Source organism: Lepidothrix coronata, unplaced genomic scaffold, assembly GCF_001604755.1.
Source record: "Lepidothrix coronata isolate B3197 unplaced genomic scaffold, Lepidothrix_coronata-1.0 Scaffold176, whole genome shotgun sequence".
Classification (NCBI taxonomy): domain Eukaryota; kingdom Metazoa; phylum Chordata; class Aves; order Passeriformes; family Pipridae; genus Lepidothrix; species Lepidothrix coronata.
In genome coordinates, this window is record NW_016690356.1 from 368,057 (window position 1) to 389,743 (window position 21,687).

Below are 21,687 nucleotides of genomic sequence, written 5' to 3' on the forward strand. Positions count from 1 at the left end.
AAACGACAAGAGTCCCCAAGCCTAATGGATGGACCAAGAGGAAGAACAGCTTAACTTAAACCTCAACCCCTTAAACTGAAGAGCAGCTGTCTCCATGAACTCACATTTTTAAACAGCAATACAAATCCTTCTATTATGATTCAAGTCCTTTTTTCCAACCTTCTTCTGAAGTTTTGGATGGCTGGTGGCCCCAAAAACTGACCTAAGAGATCCCATGTGCACTTTGACTGGTGTGTCCAGCTGGCAGCTCATCACCAAAGAGCCAAGAGGGAATTTTCCAGCTCCGATCAGCAGGAATCAGAGCAGCTCCACTCCATAGCATGGACCTGACTTCAACCCCCTCTTACTGCAAGACCCCACGGATGCATCCATGGATGGGTCTGCTATTTGTTCCCTTCCTGTTACACCAGTCTTAAATTTCCTACAGACTTCTGGGTTTGGCTGTGGCACAGAGGAGTCTATTTGCCCATCTGCAGATCATTCTTTCCACAGCAGTTTTGCTTTTGATATTTGCTGTTGAATCGATAACCGTCCTTGGCACTCCTCGTGGTGCTCAGCGAAGGAAAACGAGCCAACTCCCAGCAAAGGTACTTCGTTCTCTTATGACTCTTAAAAAAAACTAAAGCAACCAAAATATAATTGGAGCTTTACTTCTGCAAGTGCTGCTGAGGTTAAGAAGAGCTGGAGAAGAGGAATCGGGAGAGTGGCCCAAGGCTGATGGAGTATGTCAACATTAGCAAGCTGTTGACAGCGGGAGCAGATCTGCTGAGGGAAATGGTTGGTGCAATGTTTCAGGGATGGAAGAGGTTTCACTTTGGACCAGCCCTGGTCTGGTCTGTGGGCCCAGCGCCCATTAGTAGCTGGATGTCATTAGGTGTGTGCCTGAAGCACATCTTCTGGTGTGGTTTCATTTGAAATCCATTCAATTCATGAGCTTCAAGGCCTGTCTGTGATGAGAGTGAAAGCGTGGGGGCTCTGAGAGAGCAGGGGATTCACACTAGAAAGGCACATCTGACCTGAACTCATATGCTGATGGAGATGCACCTGTAGAAGTGTCCTCAGCTCATGAGAGCACAGGAATAGTCTCACCAACACCAGAGCTCATCAGGAATTAAAAGCTGATATAGCAAAAATTAAAAGCTGGTACAGTATTTCCTTCAAACAGGGACTAAATGTTCCCCTGGACTGGGCAAGAAAACAGTTGTTTTCTCCAAGTTTTGAGACACTGATTTCTCCTGACAGGAAAAAATAATTACAAAGCAAATTACTAAGCTGAAGTAAACTGAAACAATCTCCTAAATGTTTTTCACCCAAAGCTTGGAGTAGAAAACGCTGTGTGCATACACACACACACACACATATAACAACAACTAACAAAAGCAAGAAACCCCAGAAAATTACGTGGCTGGAAGCAAAAAAGGGAGAATGAAACAGCCCATACTTTGTTAGTGGTTTTGTGACGAAGTTTCTGCAAATGAACAAGTTGTTTCTAAAAGTACCTGTACAATCATCCTGCATTCTGTGGCACCATCCCTGCACAAAACACCATCCCTGTGTTTGCCAGGTTTGGTAAAGGGACTAAATAAAGTATTAAATGATCAAGTGCTGCCAAGTCCCCTTGTCTGAGGAGTGAAGGAAGCTCAGGTATGACCTGACATCGGAATGAACACGCTGAAAACACAGAGAAGGCAACATATATCACCACTAGTTGGCTTGGGGGGAAAAAAAATAAAAAAATTCCTTTGAATCTCTCCCAAGGTCACTGAAAAAATGACCAAGGCCACAAACACCATTTCCATTCTCGGAGCTGTATTTTAACACAACCGGGAGCCTTTTCCTGGTGGAAACACATCTCTCCCTAGTCCCGATTTACACCAGCAGAGTGTTTACCCCAGCCTTTCCCATTAAATCCGAGCAGGCAGATGCACATTTATGGGACAATGAACTTTTCCACGGCTGCCGCTCGCTGTGTTTTGGAATTAGGGGCTGGATAAACCCGCGCGTTCCCGGGGTGGGAGCGCGAGCAGCCGGCTCCGGAGGGGAGGCCGCAGCTTTGGGAAAAAAAAAAAAATAGAGGGGGGGAAAAAAATAATCGTGTTTAATTTAAAAATTAGAAACTGGAGCAGGCTGTGAGCGCAGAGAGGTTGATTGAAACAAAATTTAAATTCCTGTCAAGCCCATTTAAACACAGGGGCCCTTCATAGGCAATTAGCTGCTCCCTGTGAAGGCTGAGCAAGCCCGGGCCTGGTCACCGTGAGGCGCCGAGAAAAATTAACTAAAATCAGGCGCTATGAAATATTTAGCCTCCCAGTTTATCACAGGGGTTTGGAAGTGTAAACAAGACAAAAATCGATTCCTCGGTGCCCTCCAATCAATCCCCCAAAATGGCGAGGGCATCTGTTTCTGCTCAATTTTGTTTACTCTGGCAGATTTGCCTTAATTGCGGTTGTTTATCTCCCGTTGTCCCCGGGGCCCTAATCTCCCGATTACTAATACTTAACACTCATTTCACATCTAAAGCTACTTCTAATCCTCAACAGGTTTCTGGGGCTCTTAAAATTATTGAGAGGAGGGAGATGCCGAGCTCTTTGTGAGAGGAGCATTTTCCGACCCCGCGACCAGCTGGGCCCAATCGTCACCAGGGATGGCGGCAACAAAGGTGCTAAAAGGCTCTTTCACAGGCACCGAGGCTCCGGAGGGAATTCCAGGGAGAAAAAGGAGCTTTGATGGGAAGCAAAAAAAAAAAAAAATCCACCCTGAATGAGGGGGCTCCAACAGTCCGGCCAAATAAAGTTACTGTCATAATCAAACACTGTCAATCACAATGAAAATCCAATTAAAAAAAATCTTCCAGCGCGGCCCTCTCAAGGAGAAAAATGTCCCCTATTTATATGCGGGGTTTTCTTTTTGTCAACCGCACAAATTAGAAAGTCGTATTAATTGATTTTTTACTACTCTAGGCCCTGATCCTCCAGCTGAATTTCTGCGGATGGAGGAATCAAGCGGCACAAATCTGATTAAGGGATTTGAGGCATAATGCACACAGGTCACTAAGAAGCCATATCTCTATCTCCTGCTTTATACTCCGCTTATTCATAGGCAATTATTACTCTTATTTAATACTGCAGGAGTGTCCTGAGGTGCTAATCGGACTAGAGACCCACAAGTAGCTGGTACTGCACAAGCACCAGCCTTTTTAATCTATGCAGAGGGTCTGAATACATTTAAAATACCAATTTCATTATACAAATCCTACCTAGATTTCAACAGTTGCCTCTTAGAGCAAATTCTTTGATGAATTTGGAGTGAATAGAAAGGACAATATGCTGGGAATTAAAGATATGGCTCTTACTTTGGAACTGTTAAAGGATTTATTTATATACATATTTTTAAATAAATATGTAGGGAAGACAGCTGACATAAAAACATCAACAAGGCAAAGGCACAACTTCTCAACACAAGTAATTGAAAGATTTGCAATTCTGCTACCAAAATGAGTGAGATGTAAATATTTGTCCCTGTGCCTGGAGAACTACGGAACCACCAGAAGTGCCAAATGAAACATTTGCTCAAATTAAACTGCAAAGCCCAGGAGACTCGAGCAACCAAAAATATTAACTGTATCACTCTAAGCTGTTGCCAGTTTGTTTTTGTCCAATTTCCTCAGATTTTCGACACTTCTTTGAGCCAACCCAAGTTATTCCTTTCCACATTTCACTGGGAAGTGCCAGAACACCGTGCAGCTTTAGGGCACGTTGGAAAGTCAGCTGTTCATGTTTGCTGTAAAAATTTGGTCATCCCACGAGCAGGGGGTGTGCAGAAGGCAGGGAAAGGAGACAACACCTTCAAACCCCACCACTCCCACTTAACCTTGTCACCATCTTAGTCTTCTGTAATTGCTGGATTTAGTGACACTGATAGGATGTATCTCTCCATTTCAAGAGCTGATTTCTCAAGTGACAAAGAACTCATACCCCTAAGGATAGAGATGGTTTTTTAACCCCTTTTTTTTTGAAAGATAAAGGGGGAAATATCCCTGACACACCTTTCCCAATTTCAGCTCAGTGGGGAACAGCTCGAGCAACGCTGCCACCTGAAAGAATTCATATATTTTCCTCTTAAGGTCCCTTGAGCAAGGAAAATAATGAACACACAGTGACAGGAGCATCCTGAGCCCTGGTGTGAAATCCTTGCATCAGTGAAGTCAATATAAATTTTGATATTGCCTCCAAAGAATCCAGAATTTGATCCAGAACTCCTTGTCCACTGTATGTCTGAATTGATAGACCGAAGACACAGTTTAATATTTATCATATATATTTAATGGTTGAACTCAATGATCTCAAAATGATCTCAAAAGCCTTTTCCAACCTAAATGATTCTATATTTACAGCAGCTAAAACTTGGCTCTGTACTTTTTGCCTTGGGAAATCGTGAGAGAGCCCTCTCCTTCACATCTGGCATGTGTTTGGTGTCTGTCAGAATTTCTCCTTGTCATGGAATGAATAACTGGGATCGCTGTGACAAAGGAAAGCCTTAAATGTTTGCAAACAGAGCTATTCATCACAGGTCCAAACATGGACCATTTTATGGTCCCTACCTGGTGAGAAGTGCTACTGCCCAGACCCTCTAGAACACAACTAATTAAAATATACCTACTTAAAATATAGCAACTTAAAATACAGCTACTTTTTTAATTTCCTGCACTTGTTTGTGATGGAGGAACAGAGAGGCAGAACCCATTTTTGAGAACCTGTAACATCTTGATACGTATCTTAACACATTTAAATATACAAACTATTTATGTGAAAAAGCTCCCATTACAGCTAATAAGATCAGGGTGCCTGGTCTAAAGCCATTCCTGGAATGGAGAGAGGGATTTCTGGATGCACAGAAATGGGAAATATCAAAATTGCATTAGGCATTAAAATAATAACACTTAAAAAAGGTTTTCCAGCAGGTTTTGACACAGATGATGTACAATTTATAACACAACCTTCTAAATGAACACAACACCGACATAAAAAGCACCAGTAATTTGAATTTAAAAAAAAAAGGAGAAAAGCTCATAGTTGTGTTTAAAATTCGGAGACTTGAACAAAAATTATTAGATCTGTGCAAAAGTAATCAAGTGCAGGAGGTGACTGCACCCTTGGCCTACAGCTTTGCCTTTCTCAGCCCAATCTTTCCTTGAGAAATCCAAGCAGCATCCTAAAGACTGGGAAAGCAGAATGGAATAAGTGCCACATCCCTGACTTTTGGTACTTCAAATACAATTTCTTGTCTTTTAAATAGCCAGATGCAGCACGATAGAGTTCAATGCTGCACTGACAACAACAACAAAAAAAACCAACCTCACCAAGAGACTTCCCCAATTCTGAAAATCATGTCCAATCTGCCAAGGAAAAGGCCAAGCTTCCAGCTAAAGAAGAGATTTTAAACAATTACCAAAGCAGGGCAGTGATATCATAAAGGCAATTTCTGCGCTAGCTTGTTTTCTGCAACTCTCTTTGCCTCTGAACAGCTAGAACAGATAATAACTATTAGTAAATCAAACTCCTGCAATATCCAGCTGTGCCTCCCACATTTACATACAGATAGAATGGGTATATGTTTTTAATATGTATGTGATCCGTACTTTTACCACAGCTGAAGTGCACGCTACAAAGGAGGAGGAGAATGGGAATGGAATCAGCATGAGATAATAAAGTGGCCTAGATAAAGTATTAGCCAGCGATTGATCTCAAACAGGGGATGTTGCTTCTCTCTGACCTGATTACTTACTATGCATAGATTCCATTAAATAGAGCTTAGAATGGAAAGCTTCGGGAAAATACCATAAATAAAGTCACATCCCAGCTCCTGAGCCAGCCCAGCCCCTGGATGCCAGCCTGGAGTTTAAACCTCACCCAGGCTGCCACATCTCCACTGCTAAATATACACATTTCTCTGCAAGCCAGGTCTGGGATGCCAGAAAACTCCATGTTTTACAAAAAAAAAATGGAAGCTCACGGTGAAAAAAATATCTTTACACAGAAGAATTGTTGAGATTTTCATCTTGGAAGGGGAGAGGGAGAGAAGAGAGAGGAACATGCAAAGATGTTGTGCAGCCTTCCCTGTGCTAATAGAGGAATATATTCAATTTAATTGACTCTATGCCCTTCTCTAAAGAGGGAACAAACTGGGGATAAAAGAGCAGCACGTTAGAATAAGTTTAGAGTAGGATTAGAACAACCACTGGTAAATTCTAAAGACTGTTCCTTTCCCTGGATGGACAAATCTCTCATTACTTGCTGAATTATTTTTTTTTTCACTCCTGTGGAACAAGTCTGTTAATTTGAAATACTTTGAAACAATTAGTTGATTATGTATAAACAGAGAAAACTCCATAATATCTTGTTTTGGGGATGAGTGCATGGAAGAAAGGCCAGCGAGTGAATAAATAAATAGTAAAATAAATCAATACAAGAACCCAATCTGGGCCAGCTCTTATGGAAACCTGGTGTTCATCCTGGTGCACATGGATTCCTTTATGCAGGAATTTCACACAGGCTCAGCTTTGGCCCTATTTTCTGACAAAATCATGACTTTTGTAAGAAAAGGACGTCTATGCCAGAGAGGGTAAATCCATCCCTGTGTCACCCCGTGGCTCCGGTGGAGTTGCCACTCTGGCACTCCAGGTATTGTCAGGCAGCTCTTCAAAAATGCATTTAACAATTCCCTGACTATCAGGAGAGCAGAAAAAGATTGATGTTCTGCTCCCTTCGTTTTGCTTTCAGTCTTTAATTATACCAAACTGGTCACAAAATAGTGACTTCCAGGATGGTTGGAGTCTGTAGGGGAGGCAGCTTTGGTTGGAGCTCACGATGATTATGGGTTATATCTTTTATCCTTGCTGTACACTGCTTTTAAATAAAAAAAAAACAAACCCAAAATTCAATGAACAAGGGGGAATCCTACCCTAATTTAAGTCAGTGATAAGCTGACCTTGAAGATCCAGGATTTCACTGACAGTATCTGCATCACTCTACCCCCTCCATATATCCCCCAGTATTTACATCACTCTGTTCACTGCATCCATCCACCAGAACCACATGGAGGCTTCAGAGATGGATGACAAGAAATTAGAACGATCCTGTGGTGAGAAATTCTAGAATTCAGAGGATATTTGTGTTCAAGGAATGACTGGATGTGGCACTCACTGCTCTGGTCTGGGTGATAAGGGGGTGATGGGTCAGTCTTGGGAGGTCTTTTCCAAACGAAATGATTTTGTGATATTTAACAGCTTTTCTTCTGGCCCTGTTTATTAATTATGTGGCCCTGATTATTAATCAATACGTAAATTATTACATTTTAAATTTAAGTGGATGCATATAAATTAATTTATACACACCCATGTATGTACAGATATACTGTGTTTACCTGTGTGTTACAGACATAACATGCTAATGTACATATGCATGTGAGTTTTATAAATAAAAAAAGACTGAGGAAGGGCAAGAACATAAATGGTTTGACTGGTGAGCAAGTCCTGAGCTAACAGTGAGAGTGGTATGGAAAGCACAGGATGCTGGGAGCCCATGAAGATGGAGAAGGGAATTTAGGGCAGTGATGAGGGTCTTGCAGGCAAGGACTGGGTCACTGCTTTATTTCACCAGCACTTTCCCTCCTATTTTACTACTTGTTGTTACAAGTTCCTTTATCACTGAATAGCAAGCAGAACGAAGGGGGGGAAAATGCATCAAACAAAAGATTTTGTTTAAAAAGTAGAAACGCTTATTTTTATTATTTTCTTTTTTTTTTTTCCCCCTTCTAGAGCTGCTGGAATTTCGAAATTATTTTACAAAACACCTCCTTAAAAGGGGGACTAGCACACTCCAGGGCATGTAGTTGTAAAGATAAATCTGTGCACTTCCCTGGTACTGCAGGCACTCACCCTTTGGCCTCGTTTTTATGGCTCTACACCCTGGAGTGGTGTTATTGCTTCCAAACATACATATATACTTATGGGGGTCTGTGGATCTGCAGATGTTTTATTTATAAGTGGCAGGCCTATTGCATCACCCAAACGTGCATTTACAAACAGATAGAGGTTTTTATGAACCCCCATTCCATTGTTTTAATAGCTGAGCCACCCAGCCATGGCAGAATAGTGCACGAGGTAAATGTGTCTACGTCTCCAGAACCTGCTCCAAGTTTTCTCAGATGTGACTAACTGCAAGAATTTTCCCAACCATCAAAAGTTAATAAAAAAAAAAAAAAGACAAAAATCAGCCCTTGGTAGGAGACACCACCCCAAAGTGGAGGGGCTCTGAGTAACCTGAAGCCTCATTTTACTGAGGTGTTTTAAGCAGGTACCTGACTGCAAATGTGGATCTGGTGAAGTTAATATCCTTAAAATTAGATTCACAGTTAAATACTTTCCTAACCAGGATCTCAGCTGAGACTAGGATTGTGAGATACCTGCCCCAGGGCATCTTCAGAGATTAGCCTTTAACTAGAGAATAGCTGCAACAGAAACACTTGTTTATTCTACTTGCAGCTCCCAGCGTGGAAGCACGAAATGAGAGGATGCACAAGTGTCTTTATCTTGTTAAAATCCATTAGAACTACTCCTACATTCAAATTATTCCTGTGCTAAAATTATTCCTAGATACTTCATCCCCAGAAAATATGATGATTTTCCATAAGGCTCCAAGTTACAGGAGGCAGCACATGAAGAAAAGTAATGACATTTAAAAATCAAAGATATTCGATGTGAGTCAGAGGGGATTATGACTCTTAGCTACAATATAAATTGCTGTAAATATTTGTAGTAATTGCTTGATGTGGTGTTTTTCTAGCTGCTTAAAAACAGTCAAAACAGCACTAAATGCACAGCCACAAGGGACCAGCTTGAGAGCAGGTAGCCTGTTATTGCCTCCCTGAAAAAATGACAATTACCAGCAGAAAAAAAAGTGGTCTCTGAGCTCAGATTCCAACACTGAGAACCCTCCCATGGACAGAGCACAGCCAAATATTAACTCAATCTTCTGCAGCCAATATAATTTCATTTTCCATGAATCTAAGTGAAAACAGCAACTCCTGCATTTAATTAAAATAACACTATTTTGACTATATCCTCTGTTTTCAGTCTTCACATTTTGAAAGGTTAAGATGGCAAGTGCTGACAAAGAGTGACCTACATTAAGCTCTAATCCCTGGACATACAAACTGAGGGAAAAAAAAGGGTATTAAGCATCAAAATGGTTTTGATTGAAACTCGATACTGGCTGTGAAAGTTCTCTGTGAGCTCCCCAAATCACAAGTGAACAGCAAAATACCCAACAGCTTCAGTGGAATCAAAATTCCACCTTTGGTTTGGGTGCCCTCTGTAAATATGGAACTGCTGCACAAGCCAGAAAGAGTTTAGATTTAAATCTGTACATACTGAAAAATGCAGGGAAAAAATGGACACACTTCTATACAAATGAATAAAAAGTATTCACAGATTGAAGTGAAAATTGAGTTTTCACTTACCATTAAATCTTCAGGTGCTGGTCTTTCCTTTGGCTGCTTCTTCATGCTGTGTCATACAACACAATAAATATAAAATAAAAGCAACTCCTCATTTATTCTACATGTTTAAATATTGAGTTATCTTTTATATCTCTTTTATCACAGAGTGATAAGGTATTCAAGGTATTTTTTAATGTTATCAGGTGCTGATGGAAGGCTGGCCAAAATATATACGGATTTTTCCCTCCCTCCCAGCCTTCCCTTGTGGGATGGAGGATGTTTGTAACCATGAAAAGTGTATAAATACAGAGATCACTGAAATCCAGTCAGCTCAGAAGGCACAGGGAGAGCTGATTCCCATTTTTCTGGGGATTATGACACAAAGAATTATCCAAACAGGTGGGAGACTCAACTCCACCACTGAACAGCTTCGGGAGCAAACAACAACACCCTGGGGTTTCTACCTTCATTTTTTCCCATTTATTTCCATCACCCTGCAGGGTGATAGTTCATTACCCAGCATTAACCTGTTTATAAGATCATGTTTCTCATCCAAACAGTCCTAGTTTTCCATGCAACAGGTGCAATTAGCTCCTGAAGGCTGTGCTGAGCTGCATGGAGGAACACAATAACGTGGCACAGAGGTGACCATCAGGAGCTGCCTACTGACTAATTGGATTGAATCCAAGCAGCCAGGGTTTATGGCATAACTGGCATAAAGTCTGGGATGCTGCTCACTTGACATCCCTCATGGTTATTAGCAACTGATTGCTTAAATAATATACACTTTCATATTATTTGCTTTTTGTAAGCAGTAATTCCTCCCACTGCAAAGCACAGCTAATATAACATCACATAGAAAATACTGGGTGATTTGTGCTGTAAATTGGAGATATTAAGGACACAATTTACCTTCCAAATAACTACAAGCCCCTCAAATAATCAAGTACCACAAGCTGTCTGAGGTAGCAGTTTAATCTGACAGTCCAAAGTAGCTGCGTCCCCGGGGGAAACAAGGCTATTAACCACCATCAGTTATGCTTCAGGTTGACATCTGTGGAAATTTTAACACAGGTTATCCCTCCCTCTGCCTCAATTTTTTTTTTTTTTTTTAAAAGGCCTGTCATCAATTTTTTGGGGGGGAGGATCCCAACGTGGAGCTCCACACGCAGCGGTTGTGCTGCAGAACCCTCCGAACGGCCCCGGCCTCTGTAAGCTGAAACTATTGAAAACTGAGGCCTCTCTTACACAAACTTTAATTATTTAGTTCCTTTAATTAACCGATCATCAGACTGCTTTCTGTGCCTGGATTTGTTACAGGCCTGAGAGGTGCTTTCTCCTGTATTATCCAGTCAAAATTCAGAGTTATCGGGTCACTCTCGCTGCAGCGGCCCCAAAATATGGTAGAAAACCCCAAATGTGCAGAGCCCAACCCATAGCTCTGTGTGGGGCTTGGAGGAGGACACATCCCTGGAGCAGGACACATCCCTGGAGCAGGACACATCCCTGGAGCAGGATTCCCTCTCCCACACACCGGGATGGCTCCATCTCATTTAGCACAGCTGAGCATCCAGCCCTGGCTGTGCACAGTCACAGAAAAGACCCTTCTCCCTCAAACACATCCTATTTTTCCAAAATTCAAGCTTATTTCTCTGCTGTACATAAATGCCTGCCCTTTATTTATTTTCTTTTCAGGGCAGTGTAAAGGCTAAAAAGGGATTTTTTTCCCTTCACTTTGCTTCTTTTGGATGTCTTACCCTCAGGATTTGTATCCTCTAGTCACTCAAGAACCGTATTCTGTATTCTACAACCTCCTCCTCTCCCCAATTCTCCTTTAATTTAAAAGGTTTTCAATGAACTATTCAGTTTTAAGGACAGAAAATATACCCAGTGGTGTGTTTTAAACCACGACTCTCAGTAAAAATTACTTACTGAGAAGCCAATGAATTCATCAAGGCCTCTTGCCTTCTTAAATATCGAGGCAATTTTACAAGAAATATTTCTAAAAGCACTGACTGATGATATTATACACGAGTTTTTGCTGAGTCTTCCCCCTCCCCTCGATGAATTCTTGGGAGTCTCAGCCCCCACGTTCAGGGCAGGGTTTATTAAAACAGGGATTAAAAAAAAAAAATAAAAAAAAATAAAAAAATAACCCCCTTGTAAGTACTTTTACGACCCTTTGTGTAAATAACGTTTACATAATTTAAACAGTTTGCTCAGCTTTGCTGCCCCATCTGCCCAAGGCCCCCAAGTCCCTGTTCTCTGGGAAAGGATGCAAGGAAAGCCATAAGGTCTCGGGGAGCTGTGGAGTTAATGACATGTATCATTTACATCCAGGGCATGGCATGTTTGCAAACTGAGCTCACCATTGAGTGATGAAGTGTACAAATGGCTCCGAGAACTCCCCGGCTGGAAGGACCGGCGATTCCTGGGATTGCAGCGGCACAAGGAGCGCAGGCACGAGGCAAAAAAAGAGAATTTTTGTTGGTTTTCTGTGTTGGTTGTTTTTTTTTTTTTAGGAGAGCGATAAAACAGCGACAACAAACCAAAAAAAAAAACCACCACAAAACACAAACCCACAAAAAACCCCCACCCCGAGGAATAGTAACCGCGAAGCCCCCGTTTCACACCGAGAATTTGAGGGAGGAAGGTACAAATTCTTCGGAGAAACGTGTTATAAAACACTGAATTTCAACTAATGAGTATTACACAATGGGTAAAAACATGTGGAAAGACACTGAGGGGAGGTGAAAAAAGGACAATGATAGCCACAGGGTAAAAAGGAAGGTAGGGAAAGTGTAAATGAGAAATTAATGATTATTTAAGTAACACACAAATGGTCTTGTAATTAACAAAGAGCTGTGAAATTATTCTTGTGTTGACCTTTGTTTCTTTCCCTGCATTCGCTATTTATTTACACTCATGTTTATTTACACTTATTCATTTTAGAGCCTGTCCTCATATGCTGTCTGGGCAGGATTGAAAAGGCAAAAGAATTTTTAAAAGCAAAAAAAAATTTACCAGGCTAGCGGTAGAAAACAACCAGCCAGTATTCAGGAAAGAGAAAAAAAAAAANAAAAAAAAAAAAAAAGAGAGAATTAAGAGCATAAGAGAGAGGGGAAAAAAAAAAAAAAAAGCTTCCAAACAGGGAACAAACAACAGCACCATTTGCAAAGAAGGGCTTTACGAATTTAGGAGTTTTTCCAAGAATGACAGAGAGCTCCACTGTGTTTATAGTGTAACAGCTCAGGATGTAATGAAATTACACTGCAGAGTACTTTAACAGTGTCATCTCATTAGACCTACAGTTGGAACAAGAGAGCCACATAAAACACGCAGCTGCAAATGACTCCATTCTCATCTATTCTCATTTGCTATTAAAAATACCTTTCGGCGTCTTTTTTCCTCCCTGACATCCCTCCACAAAGTACCCTGCAAAGTATGATACATGCACCTATTTAAATTAACAAAGGAATGACTTATTTTAATCTCACTGTGCTTTGGAGTGCTTTGGCCATTTGGATGAGCAATATATCATTACATACAACCTTCCAGCGCTGCAGGCAAGAAACTCGGAGCGTGCAGCATTTGGTGGGAGCCAAACAATTTCTCTAGCACACAACTGTGTCAAATGCATGCATGTATTCATTATGGGGAAGGCGAGGAAATAGCTTTGATGTAGTGGAAAAAAGAAGATGATAAAAGCACCTCTGCAATGTGTGTGCCATTATCAATGGTGGCAGATAGACACGACTGCAGAGCCTCCTATGTGATTAGTAAATATACATATAATTGCTGTGGCCAATTATCAGAAAAATGAGATCGGTAATTACAAGACAGAAAATTAACTAGAACTCTTATTAAGGCTTTGTTTCCAATTCGAACAATTGGAAACTGCTGGAAAATACAATTCAATCAAAAGTAACTGAGGAGGAAAAGGAGAAGCCAAAATTGCTTTACAATTTTCAAAGACTTCTATTAAATACAGGGAGCTGTTTGATAGAACATGCCCAAATTCTCTTTGAACTCAGACAGGGTGAAGGAGAGGTTATTGTTTCCAAACTTATAAATGACAGCAATAAGAGGAGGGTTTGTGCTGGAGAGTGGAAGCAACACGAGGAAATCAGCAGCGCAATTAAACTTTCTCCACTTCAAAGAACTAAATTATCCAGATTAATACAGAAATTGCCAGCCTTGCTCATGTGGAGCCCAGCAGGCTTTGCCTCTCCCCACCACATCCCTTTCTCCTGCCCAGCTCAGCCTTCCTGGGCTCCCACCTGAATCCACCGGGATGGACCCAAAGCGGGAGAGGTGGGAAATACTCCGGGCACATATCACAGCCCATGGGAGGCCGTTCCCTGGGGAACTGGCTCTGCCCAGCAATCCATCCCTGCTGGTTATTTTAAGTAAAATGCAAGTGAGGAGCTGGTTCCAAGGCAAACATGCCCGTGACAGGGCTGCCAGCTCGGCTGGGCCGTGCTGGGGATCGGGATGGGCAGCCGGCACTTCACACTCATTTGGGAGGTGATAATTTCTGCATTCACAGGAGATGACAGACCCATAATCGAGTGAAACCTCATTATGAGAGGGGAGGAGAAGCTGCTGAGCTGCTCTGAAGCCACCAGCATCCTGCTTTGGTTATCCAAACCCTATGGGCTCATGCAGGCAAAGGGGAGAAGCAGCTCCAACGTCAGCACAAAACCCTGGACCACACAGCTCCTGTCCTGCAGCACAGGCAGAGACAAGGGGCTCCTGCCTGACAAAATTTCACCTGGATGAAAGTAAATGATAAATCTTGTTTTTCTCCTTTTTTGGGGGCACATTTTTTCTGTTCAGTGCAGGTATTTCCACCCCATGCTGGGCTCCTGGAGCCCTGTTGGCCACGGCCGTGCCTCGGTTGGTTTGCTCTCGGGAGCTCAGGAAGAGACTGTGGGTGGAAGGGTGGACATGAACACCCACTGGATCTCGGTATGGAAACAAGATGCTTTAATCCCAAGGATTTTAGAGTGGGTACACTCAATTTGAAAGCCTTTTGGGAGGTTCAAGGAGGTCAAGGCTGGATCTCGAGGACACCTCCCACTAGACCAGGTTGCTCAAGTATCAGGATCTGCAAACACATCCTGTATTGTATCCTGAGGTTCCCCAGATGTTGTCTGACACTCAAAGAGATGGGAATATAAGGAAATAAAGCAAAGCTACATTTCTCCACCAAGCAATACAGTCACATTTGATGTAACCACAGGGAATGTCCAGCTCATGACATTCCTTATGACCTCATGACCTGTCTTGTTTTCCCCACCTGCCCCATGAAATCACACTGAAGAGGGAAAGAAAGTAAAACCCCAAGATTTTAAGGGAGAGAAGAACAGAGGTACTCAATTTTAACTGGGAAATGGTTCTTCCATTCTCAGTAACTGCTCTATCTTTTGACCAGTATCATGAAGACCTCGATACTGGGGATGGTGCTAAAATGGTAGTAAAGACACAAAGAGTTGTAAGGGTCAATGTACCATTATTCCCAAGCTTCCCTAAGCATCCAAGCAACATTTCCATAACTGGGATCTGCTGCAGGAGAAGACAAGATCAGCCTCTGCTTTCTCCAAACCAGCCCAACTGTGCACACAGAGCGAGACCGGGGAAGGGCAAGAGGAAAAAAGTTTGAGTGATGCCTTTGCCTTGTGAGTAATGAACAGTTCAAGGAGGTCAACCCATTACAACTGAAACCGTTTAATTATTAATTATGCACAATCTATGAGCAAAAGGACAAGTTCAGAATGTTTAATGTGTGGTAACTCCAACTGGACCCTCTCTTGGCATTTTGTTATTAGCACTTGTCAGCAAGGTGCTCAGGCAGAAAGGAAAAAGCACAGCGGCAGAAAATCTGAGCCAGCAGGAGGAGGGAGGGCTTTAAACTTCAAACACTGCCCCTAATATTTAATTTATAGAGTGCCAAGGCTCTGGGATAAACCTTATTGACTTCCATGGAGTCAGGGGAAGCCACATTATCTAAATGAAGACCTGAGAATGAGAACACCGAGCAATCCCTCCCAAATCCCTCTCTTCTGAAGGCAGCAATAACATTAGGATCTGTATCTTGTTTTTTTTCCTGAACAAAGGAAGAGTGAGCCACCTAACAGTGTGTCCAGAAGCCAACCAATCCTTTGGAAGCTTTGCAATAAGAGCTTGAATTACACATCCAAGCACTATCCTCACCTACTCCTCAAACCTACTATTTGAAAGGTCTCCTGCTCTGTTTGCTCTGCCCAAGCAGAGCAGAGGCAGAGATGCTACCGAAGCTCAGGAGATAAATAATGTCCAGCAAACACACAAATAAACACAGATAAGGCAACTTCCCCCTTTTTTTCTGTCCAGTTTGAAGGTTTACATGGATAAACTCAAGGAGCAGATACAACAGATACAGCTGGGAGCTGCTGATTTTGTTTGAAAACATTCTCATGTCAACGAAATTTGGGGGTCTGCCAATATATACCTGAAGATCCCAGGCCTTACACACCTTCAGGGGTCTTACCCCCAACATATAATTTCTTGAGAGCGAAATATTTTCTCAAGACAACTGGAAGGCTGAGATTTCTCACATCCTTTCTGAAGGAGAAAGCCCAGAACCTCCCTATTAGCAGGAAAATCATCAAATTCAGCTTTCTCCCTAAAAACTTCAGGGCGGACACGGCAAAGCCCCCAGCTAAAAACCCACGTTCCTCCTCCCTCCTCCTTCAAGGAAACCTCCAAACTGGGCAGAAAAAAGGAGGAAGGTGCCTTATCCATCTTTGTGGGTTTGCTGGACGCGATTTATTTCCAGCATCTCTGCTCAGCTCAGGGAGAGCAAACCCACGGGACGACGGATGAGAGTCACCAACACATCCCTGGAGGAACTCTGTGGGGCACCAAAGCTTGGAATTCCCAGCGGGTCTGGGTGCAAACAGGTTTTATTCCCTCTCCTGTGCTGGCTCCCTGTCTGGGAAGGGTTAAATTTCCCCACTCCCCACGGCTCCTGCTGTTCTGCAGCGCTCGTGCAGAAGGAGCTGCCATGGTCCTGTGGCTCCAGGGCCACAGGAGGGAAGTTACCAGAACCCAGCAAACCAAACTCCAGCTCCTCTCTCCTCTGGGCCTCCCCAGCATTCCCTGCCTTTGGAATTATCGGCTCCTCTGGGCACATACTCCTATTCTGCAACTCCTCCACTGATGCTGAAATGGCACTATTTAATAAATAATGTCTGTGCCTCACAAAGCATTTCTGGCTTAGCACTTCAGCCCACAAAATCTCCAGGATTAAAGAATTTTTATGCACTCCGGTTTCTCTTCTGCTCAAGCTTTCAAAAAATATATTTACTTTTCTGTAGGAGCTGTATTTTACTTTGTGGCCGAACAGTGATTTCTCATTTTAGACCGACAAGTTTTAGGTGCACCAGAAATGCTGCCAAGTGCAATTACAGGTAACAAATGTGGTTACGAGACCAGCAAATGACAGGATTGGACACGTTCAGATTTGATCCTACAAGGACAACTTTCTTCCACAGCATTCCTAAAAAAAGGATTTTATCTATCTATCTATCTATGATTGGACACGTTCAGATTTGATCCTACAAGGACAACTTTCTTCCACAGCATTCCTAAAAAAAGGATTTTATCTATCTATCTATCTATCTATCTATCTATCTATCTATCTAAAATCTATTTCTGAGTTCAGATTTACTCCTACTAGGACAACTTTCCTGATTTTAGATATATAGATATATCTATATATATCTATATATATATAAAAACCCCATTTCTGACTTTAGATTTACTCCAGAAGGACAACTTTCTTCCACAGCATTCCTAAAAAAGATATCTATATATACAAATAAAATCCATTTCTGACTTCGGATTTACTCCTACAAGGACAACTTTCTTCCACAGCATTCCTAAAAAAAGATTTTGTCTGTCTGTTTATCTATCTACCTATCTATCTATCTATCTATAATCTTTTTCTGACTTTAGATTTACTCCTACTAGGACAACTTTCCAGGATGTTATATATATATATATATATATATAATCCATTTCTGACTTTAGATTTATTCACAGTAGGAAACTCTTCAGGACTTTATATATATATATATATATAAACATATAAAAATATAAATACATATTATATATATAAATATATAAAATATATATTTTATATAAATAAATAAATAAATAAATATATATAAAATCCATTTCTGACTTCAGATTTACTCCTACAAGGACAACTTTCTTCCACAGCATTCCTAGAAAATATATATATATATATAAAACAACAACAAAAAAAATCCATTTCTGACTTTCTAGCCAATCTACTTCAAAGCTTTGCACAACCCTAATGGCAGGTGATTTCCAACAAATAACAAGTTGGCAGAAGCCGGCGGTGGCTGGAGGTGGCTCAGAGGCCCCGACTTGAAAGCGTTTCTGGGTCTGTCCCCATCCTGCTCCCGCCCCCAGCAGGAAGGTGAGGGATGATTACACCTCAGCACCAGGTCACTTCTTGCTCTTTTCTTAGTAGCAGGTGCCAAATGTGACAAACGATACGCGGGGGCATTTCGGTGTGAAGTTTTGTCCGCCGGGATCCGAGTGGCAGCAGGAAAACTCATTTATTTCCGGATCTCCAGCTGGATGGGAACCAAGGTCGAAAGGCCAGTGTTTTATCCACCAAAACACTCAGCCTACCTTTAACACCCCAAATCACGTGAGGACCAGCTATTCTCTCAGCAGTGCTCCCTGCTCCCAAAGTTCCTGGAAATACCAGTAACTCCGTTGGTCGGGAACACGCGCGGACGCTCCCGGTTAAATAAGTCAGTGGGTACTTGGGGCTATTTGGTTGTTACTCCTGCAGATTTTGCTACTTGGGGGCTATTTTTGAGAGCCCAGAAGAGGGAAGGGAAGAAGTGGAGGAGTGTAATTAAGATCAGGAACAATCCAGAGCATAGGAGGAGGCATTTTCTCCCCCTTGCCTGTTGTTGGGGCTCTCGGAAGGGCCCGGCAATAAGCGGGGAAAACAGGTTAATCCTTTAGCTGGAACTGTAATTGCTTTTTCTCTCAAACAAATGCAGGAATTTCTGCCTCTCCTTGCCGGTCTCTGGTCGATCATAAGGCAGCAGAGCACGGCAGTGTTTGGGTAGATACACATCTCAAACACATCTCAAATAGCTGAGGCACCGCAGCGTGAAACGCGGCCTCTACCTGCGCACACCGAGGGGACCCCGGGAAAAAACTAAACCCATTTGTTGTTCCCTTCCTTCCTCCGTACCCTCCCGATGCATTTTTATTGCTTTTTCATAAAACACTGCTGCAAATAATCAAGCATGACCATTGACATCCACAAGATTGAGTTTTAGGAACCATTAAATGAGCTTGCCCTCTTGGGAAGGTTCTTGCTCAGGTTGGTCTAAAGGTAATTATTCAGCAATTCCTACCTGTGGTTTTACCTTGTTCCTATATAAGTCTCTGAATCTCATACACTGGTAAGGTCACAGTTTCTGTCTCCATAAAACTATACCCTAAACCAACTTAACACAGGACAAATTATGGTGGGTTTGGGAACACACACATAAACACACAGATATGTGTGTATATCCTATGGAAATCTTCACAACTCCACAAATTTTCAGGTTTCATGCATTTAAATCAACACCTGCAAAACTCCTAAAGAAAAAAAAATCAGATCTCGCTTCACTCTGAGCCTTTGGAGTTTTTTACTTCATTTATAGCAAGAGCAAAATGCAGCACTGATGTGGAAGGTTAAGGAATTCAGGACTCCAGAGGAAACACTCATCGTGTTATTTGATCAAGCTGAACATCCTGTGATTTTTTAAGGCTGTGCCATAGCAATAAATGGAGGGATATATTTAACCGTGTAAAAAAACCCACTAGAAACAACTCTACAAATTACATGTATCAAGTTAATTTTTTTCCAGAGGAAAACTGGAAAATACATTGCCACTGAAATGCTTCACAGCTCGGCATTAACACCCCACCAGCCTTAACTGAAGCTGCTGAACGTTTCTAGAGTAAGGACTTAAAAAGAGACAAAAAAAAAGAAAAAAAAAAGAGGTCTTTGATTTGTGGAGTTTGGAAAGTCCTTGAGCTAGATTAAACTGCAGTCTTGTGAGACCGAGTATCTCTGTGGGGGCACTTAACAGAAATGCTCAAGAAACTCATGGAAAGCTTCTCTCTACTTACTCATGAAGCTATCAGGGTAAGGATTTGTGAGGACAACTAATTAATTTTCCTTCTCAATTTCTGCCTGACTCGTTAAAACAGGCAGGTTTTGCAATGCTGCCTCCTATTTGTAAGAAACGGGATTTGCTCTTGGAAGCCTTTCCTCCCCGAGCTTCTAATGTAATTGGAATAATACAATCATGGAATATCCTGAGTTGGAAGGGACTCAGGATCAGGGTCCCACTCCTGGCCCTGCATAGGACACCCCAACAATCCCACTCCTGGCCCTGAGAATGTTGTCCAAACATTCAAATAACTTACCTAAAACTGACAGACAAAAACTGAGTCCTTTTTCTCCTTAATTCAACACAATTAAAAGCAAACAGACCAAAAGCAACAGTTAAATCACCACTGCAGTGAGACAAACCATGGCAGCTTTGAAACCAAAATGAATGGCAAGGACCTTCAAGATCATCAACTCCAACTGCCAACTCACCACTAAACCTTGTTCTCAAGTGCCCATCCACATGTTTTTCCAACACCTCCAAGGATGGGGACTCCACCACTGCCCTGGGCAGCCCCTTCCAATGTCTAATCACCTTTCCTGGGAAGAAATTCTTCCTGATGTCCAACCTGACCCTCCCCAGGCACAGCTTGAGGCTGTTTCCCCTTGTCCTGTCCCTTGTTTCCCGGGAGCAGAGCCCGACCCCCCCGGGCTCCCCCCTCCTGTCAGGTTGTTTTAGAGAGTGAGAAGGTCCCCCCTGAGCCTCCTTTTCTCCAGGCTGAGCCCCCCCAGCTGCTCCTGGGGCTCTGTGGTTTGCATTTCCAAATGATCATCTGGAACAGATTCCGAGACAAAAACTTTTCAACATTTTCTAAAACTGCACCTCGTGCTTGGGAAGCACAATCCTGTTTCATGGCAAATTCTCTGGCTGCATGACCATGAAAGATAGTTCAACATCTAGGACATCTTCCAAGCCAGGCAGCAGCTCCAGCTTCCAGCCTGACTCCACTCCCCTCCACGCAGGAGCGTTCTGGAAAGGCTGCACGCGCAGCAAGCGACGCGCGTCCTTCCCAGTGGGAATCATCTGCGCTGCTCAGCGCTTCCCAGACAGCTTTTCCTGGAGTTGGAGACAAACTCAGTTGAGTGCTGGAATATTAAATGACTCTCAGCTCTCAAATAACAGCAGCCTGCCTTTATTGCTGGCTGTGGCAGGATGAACTCCATTACCAACAAGTGCATCCTCGTCTTTGGACCAGGAGCAGGAATCTTGTCATGGTGGGAGATGCTGCTCCAATTAGGACTTGCTTAAATGAGCGTGTCTTATTTGTAGCTGGATCAGATCTCACTATAAGTCACCACATGTTAAAAAATAAAGGTTCTGGCAGGCGTGTTCCCTATTCACACCAAGCTCCAACACTAATTCTGCCATTAAAAAATAATCCCAGAACCGATGTCATTAACAGCCCGATAACACCATTTAACAACAACAAACATCAGGCACAGTTTGCTGGGATTTGAGAAGAACCCCCGTGCCTGAGGTTTTTTTTGTTCAATTCTCCTGCTTCTCAAATCCCTTATTCATCCTGCAGAATTGCTGGAAGTAAATTTGGGTCCTGGAAAATGAACAAACAGGATTTTTAAGCTGCCAAAGTGACCCACCACGTCTCATATATTTTACCAAGAGTTTCAAACCAGCTCCAAAAATCTCACTATGAAGAACATCTAAAAACTTCCATGGACAGTTTTCATTCCATAGGATGCCATCTTACAGAGTTTGAGGAAAGTTAAAGATACCTAAGGAGTAGAGAAACAACCTCTTAACTAGTTCAGACATTGACAAATCACAGCATCCAGGATGCTTCAGGTTGGAAGGGACCTTAAAGCTCATCCAGTTCCACCCCTGCCATGGGCAGGGACACCTTCCACTGCCCCAGGTTGCTCCAAGCTCCTCCAACTTGGCCTTGGAGACTTCCAGGGATGGGGCA

The 21,687-nt window shown here is 42.4% G+C and overlaps 1 protein-coding gene across 3 annotated transcripts in view; it reads right to left on the minus strand.

Annotated features, from left to right (window-relative positions):
• MAP2K5 (mitogen-activated protein kinase kinase 5) overlaps nt 1-21,687 on the minus strand; it is a 126,008-nt gene that overhangs the window by 9,502 nt on the left and 94,819 nt on the right. For all 3 annotated transcript variants that reach the window (XM_017830326.1, XM_017830325.1, XM_017830327.1), the window contains 2 exons: nt 11,868-11,929; nt 9,520-9,565 (listed from right to left, as the gene is read on the minus strand). In XM_017830326.1, coding sequence (XP_017685815.1) covers nt 9,520-9,565; nt 11,868-11,929 — 108 coding nt within the window. The remainder of the gene's footprint in view (nt 1-9,519; nt 9,566-11,867; nt 11,930-21,687) is intronic.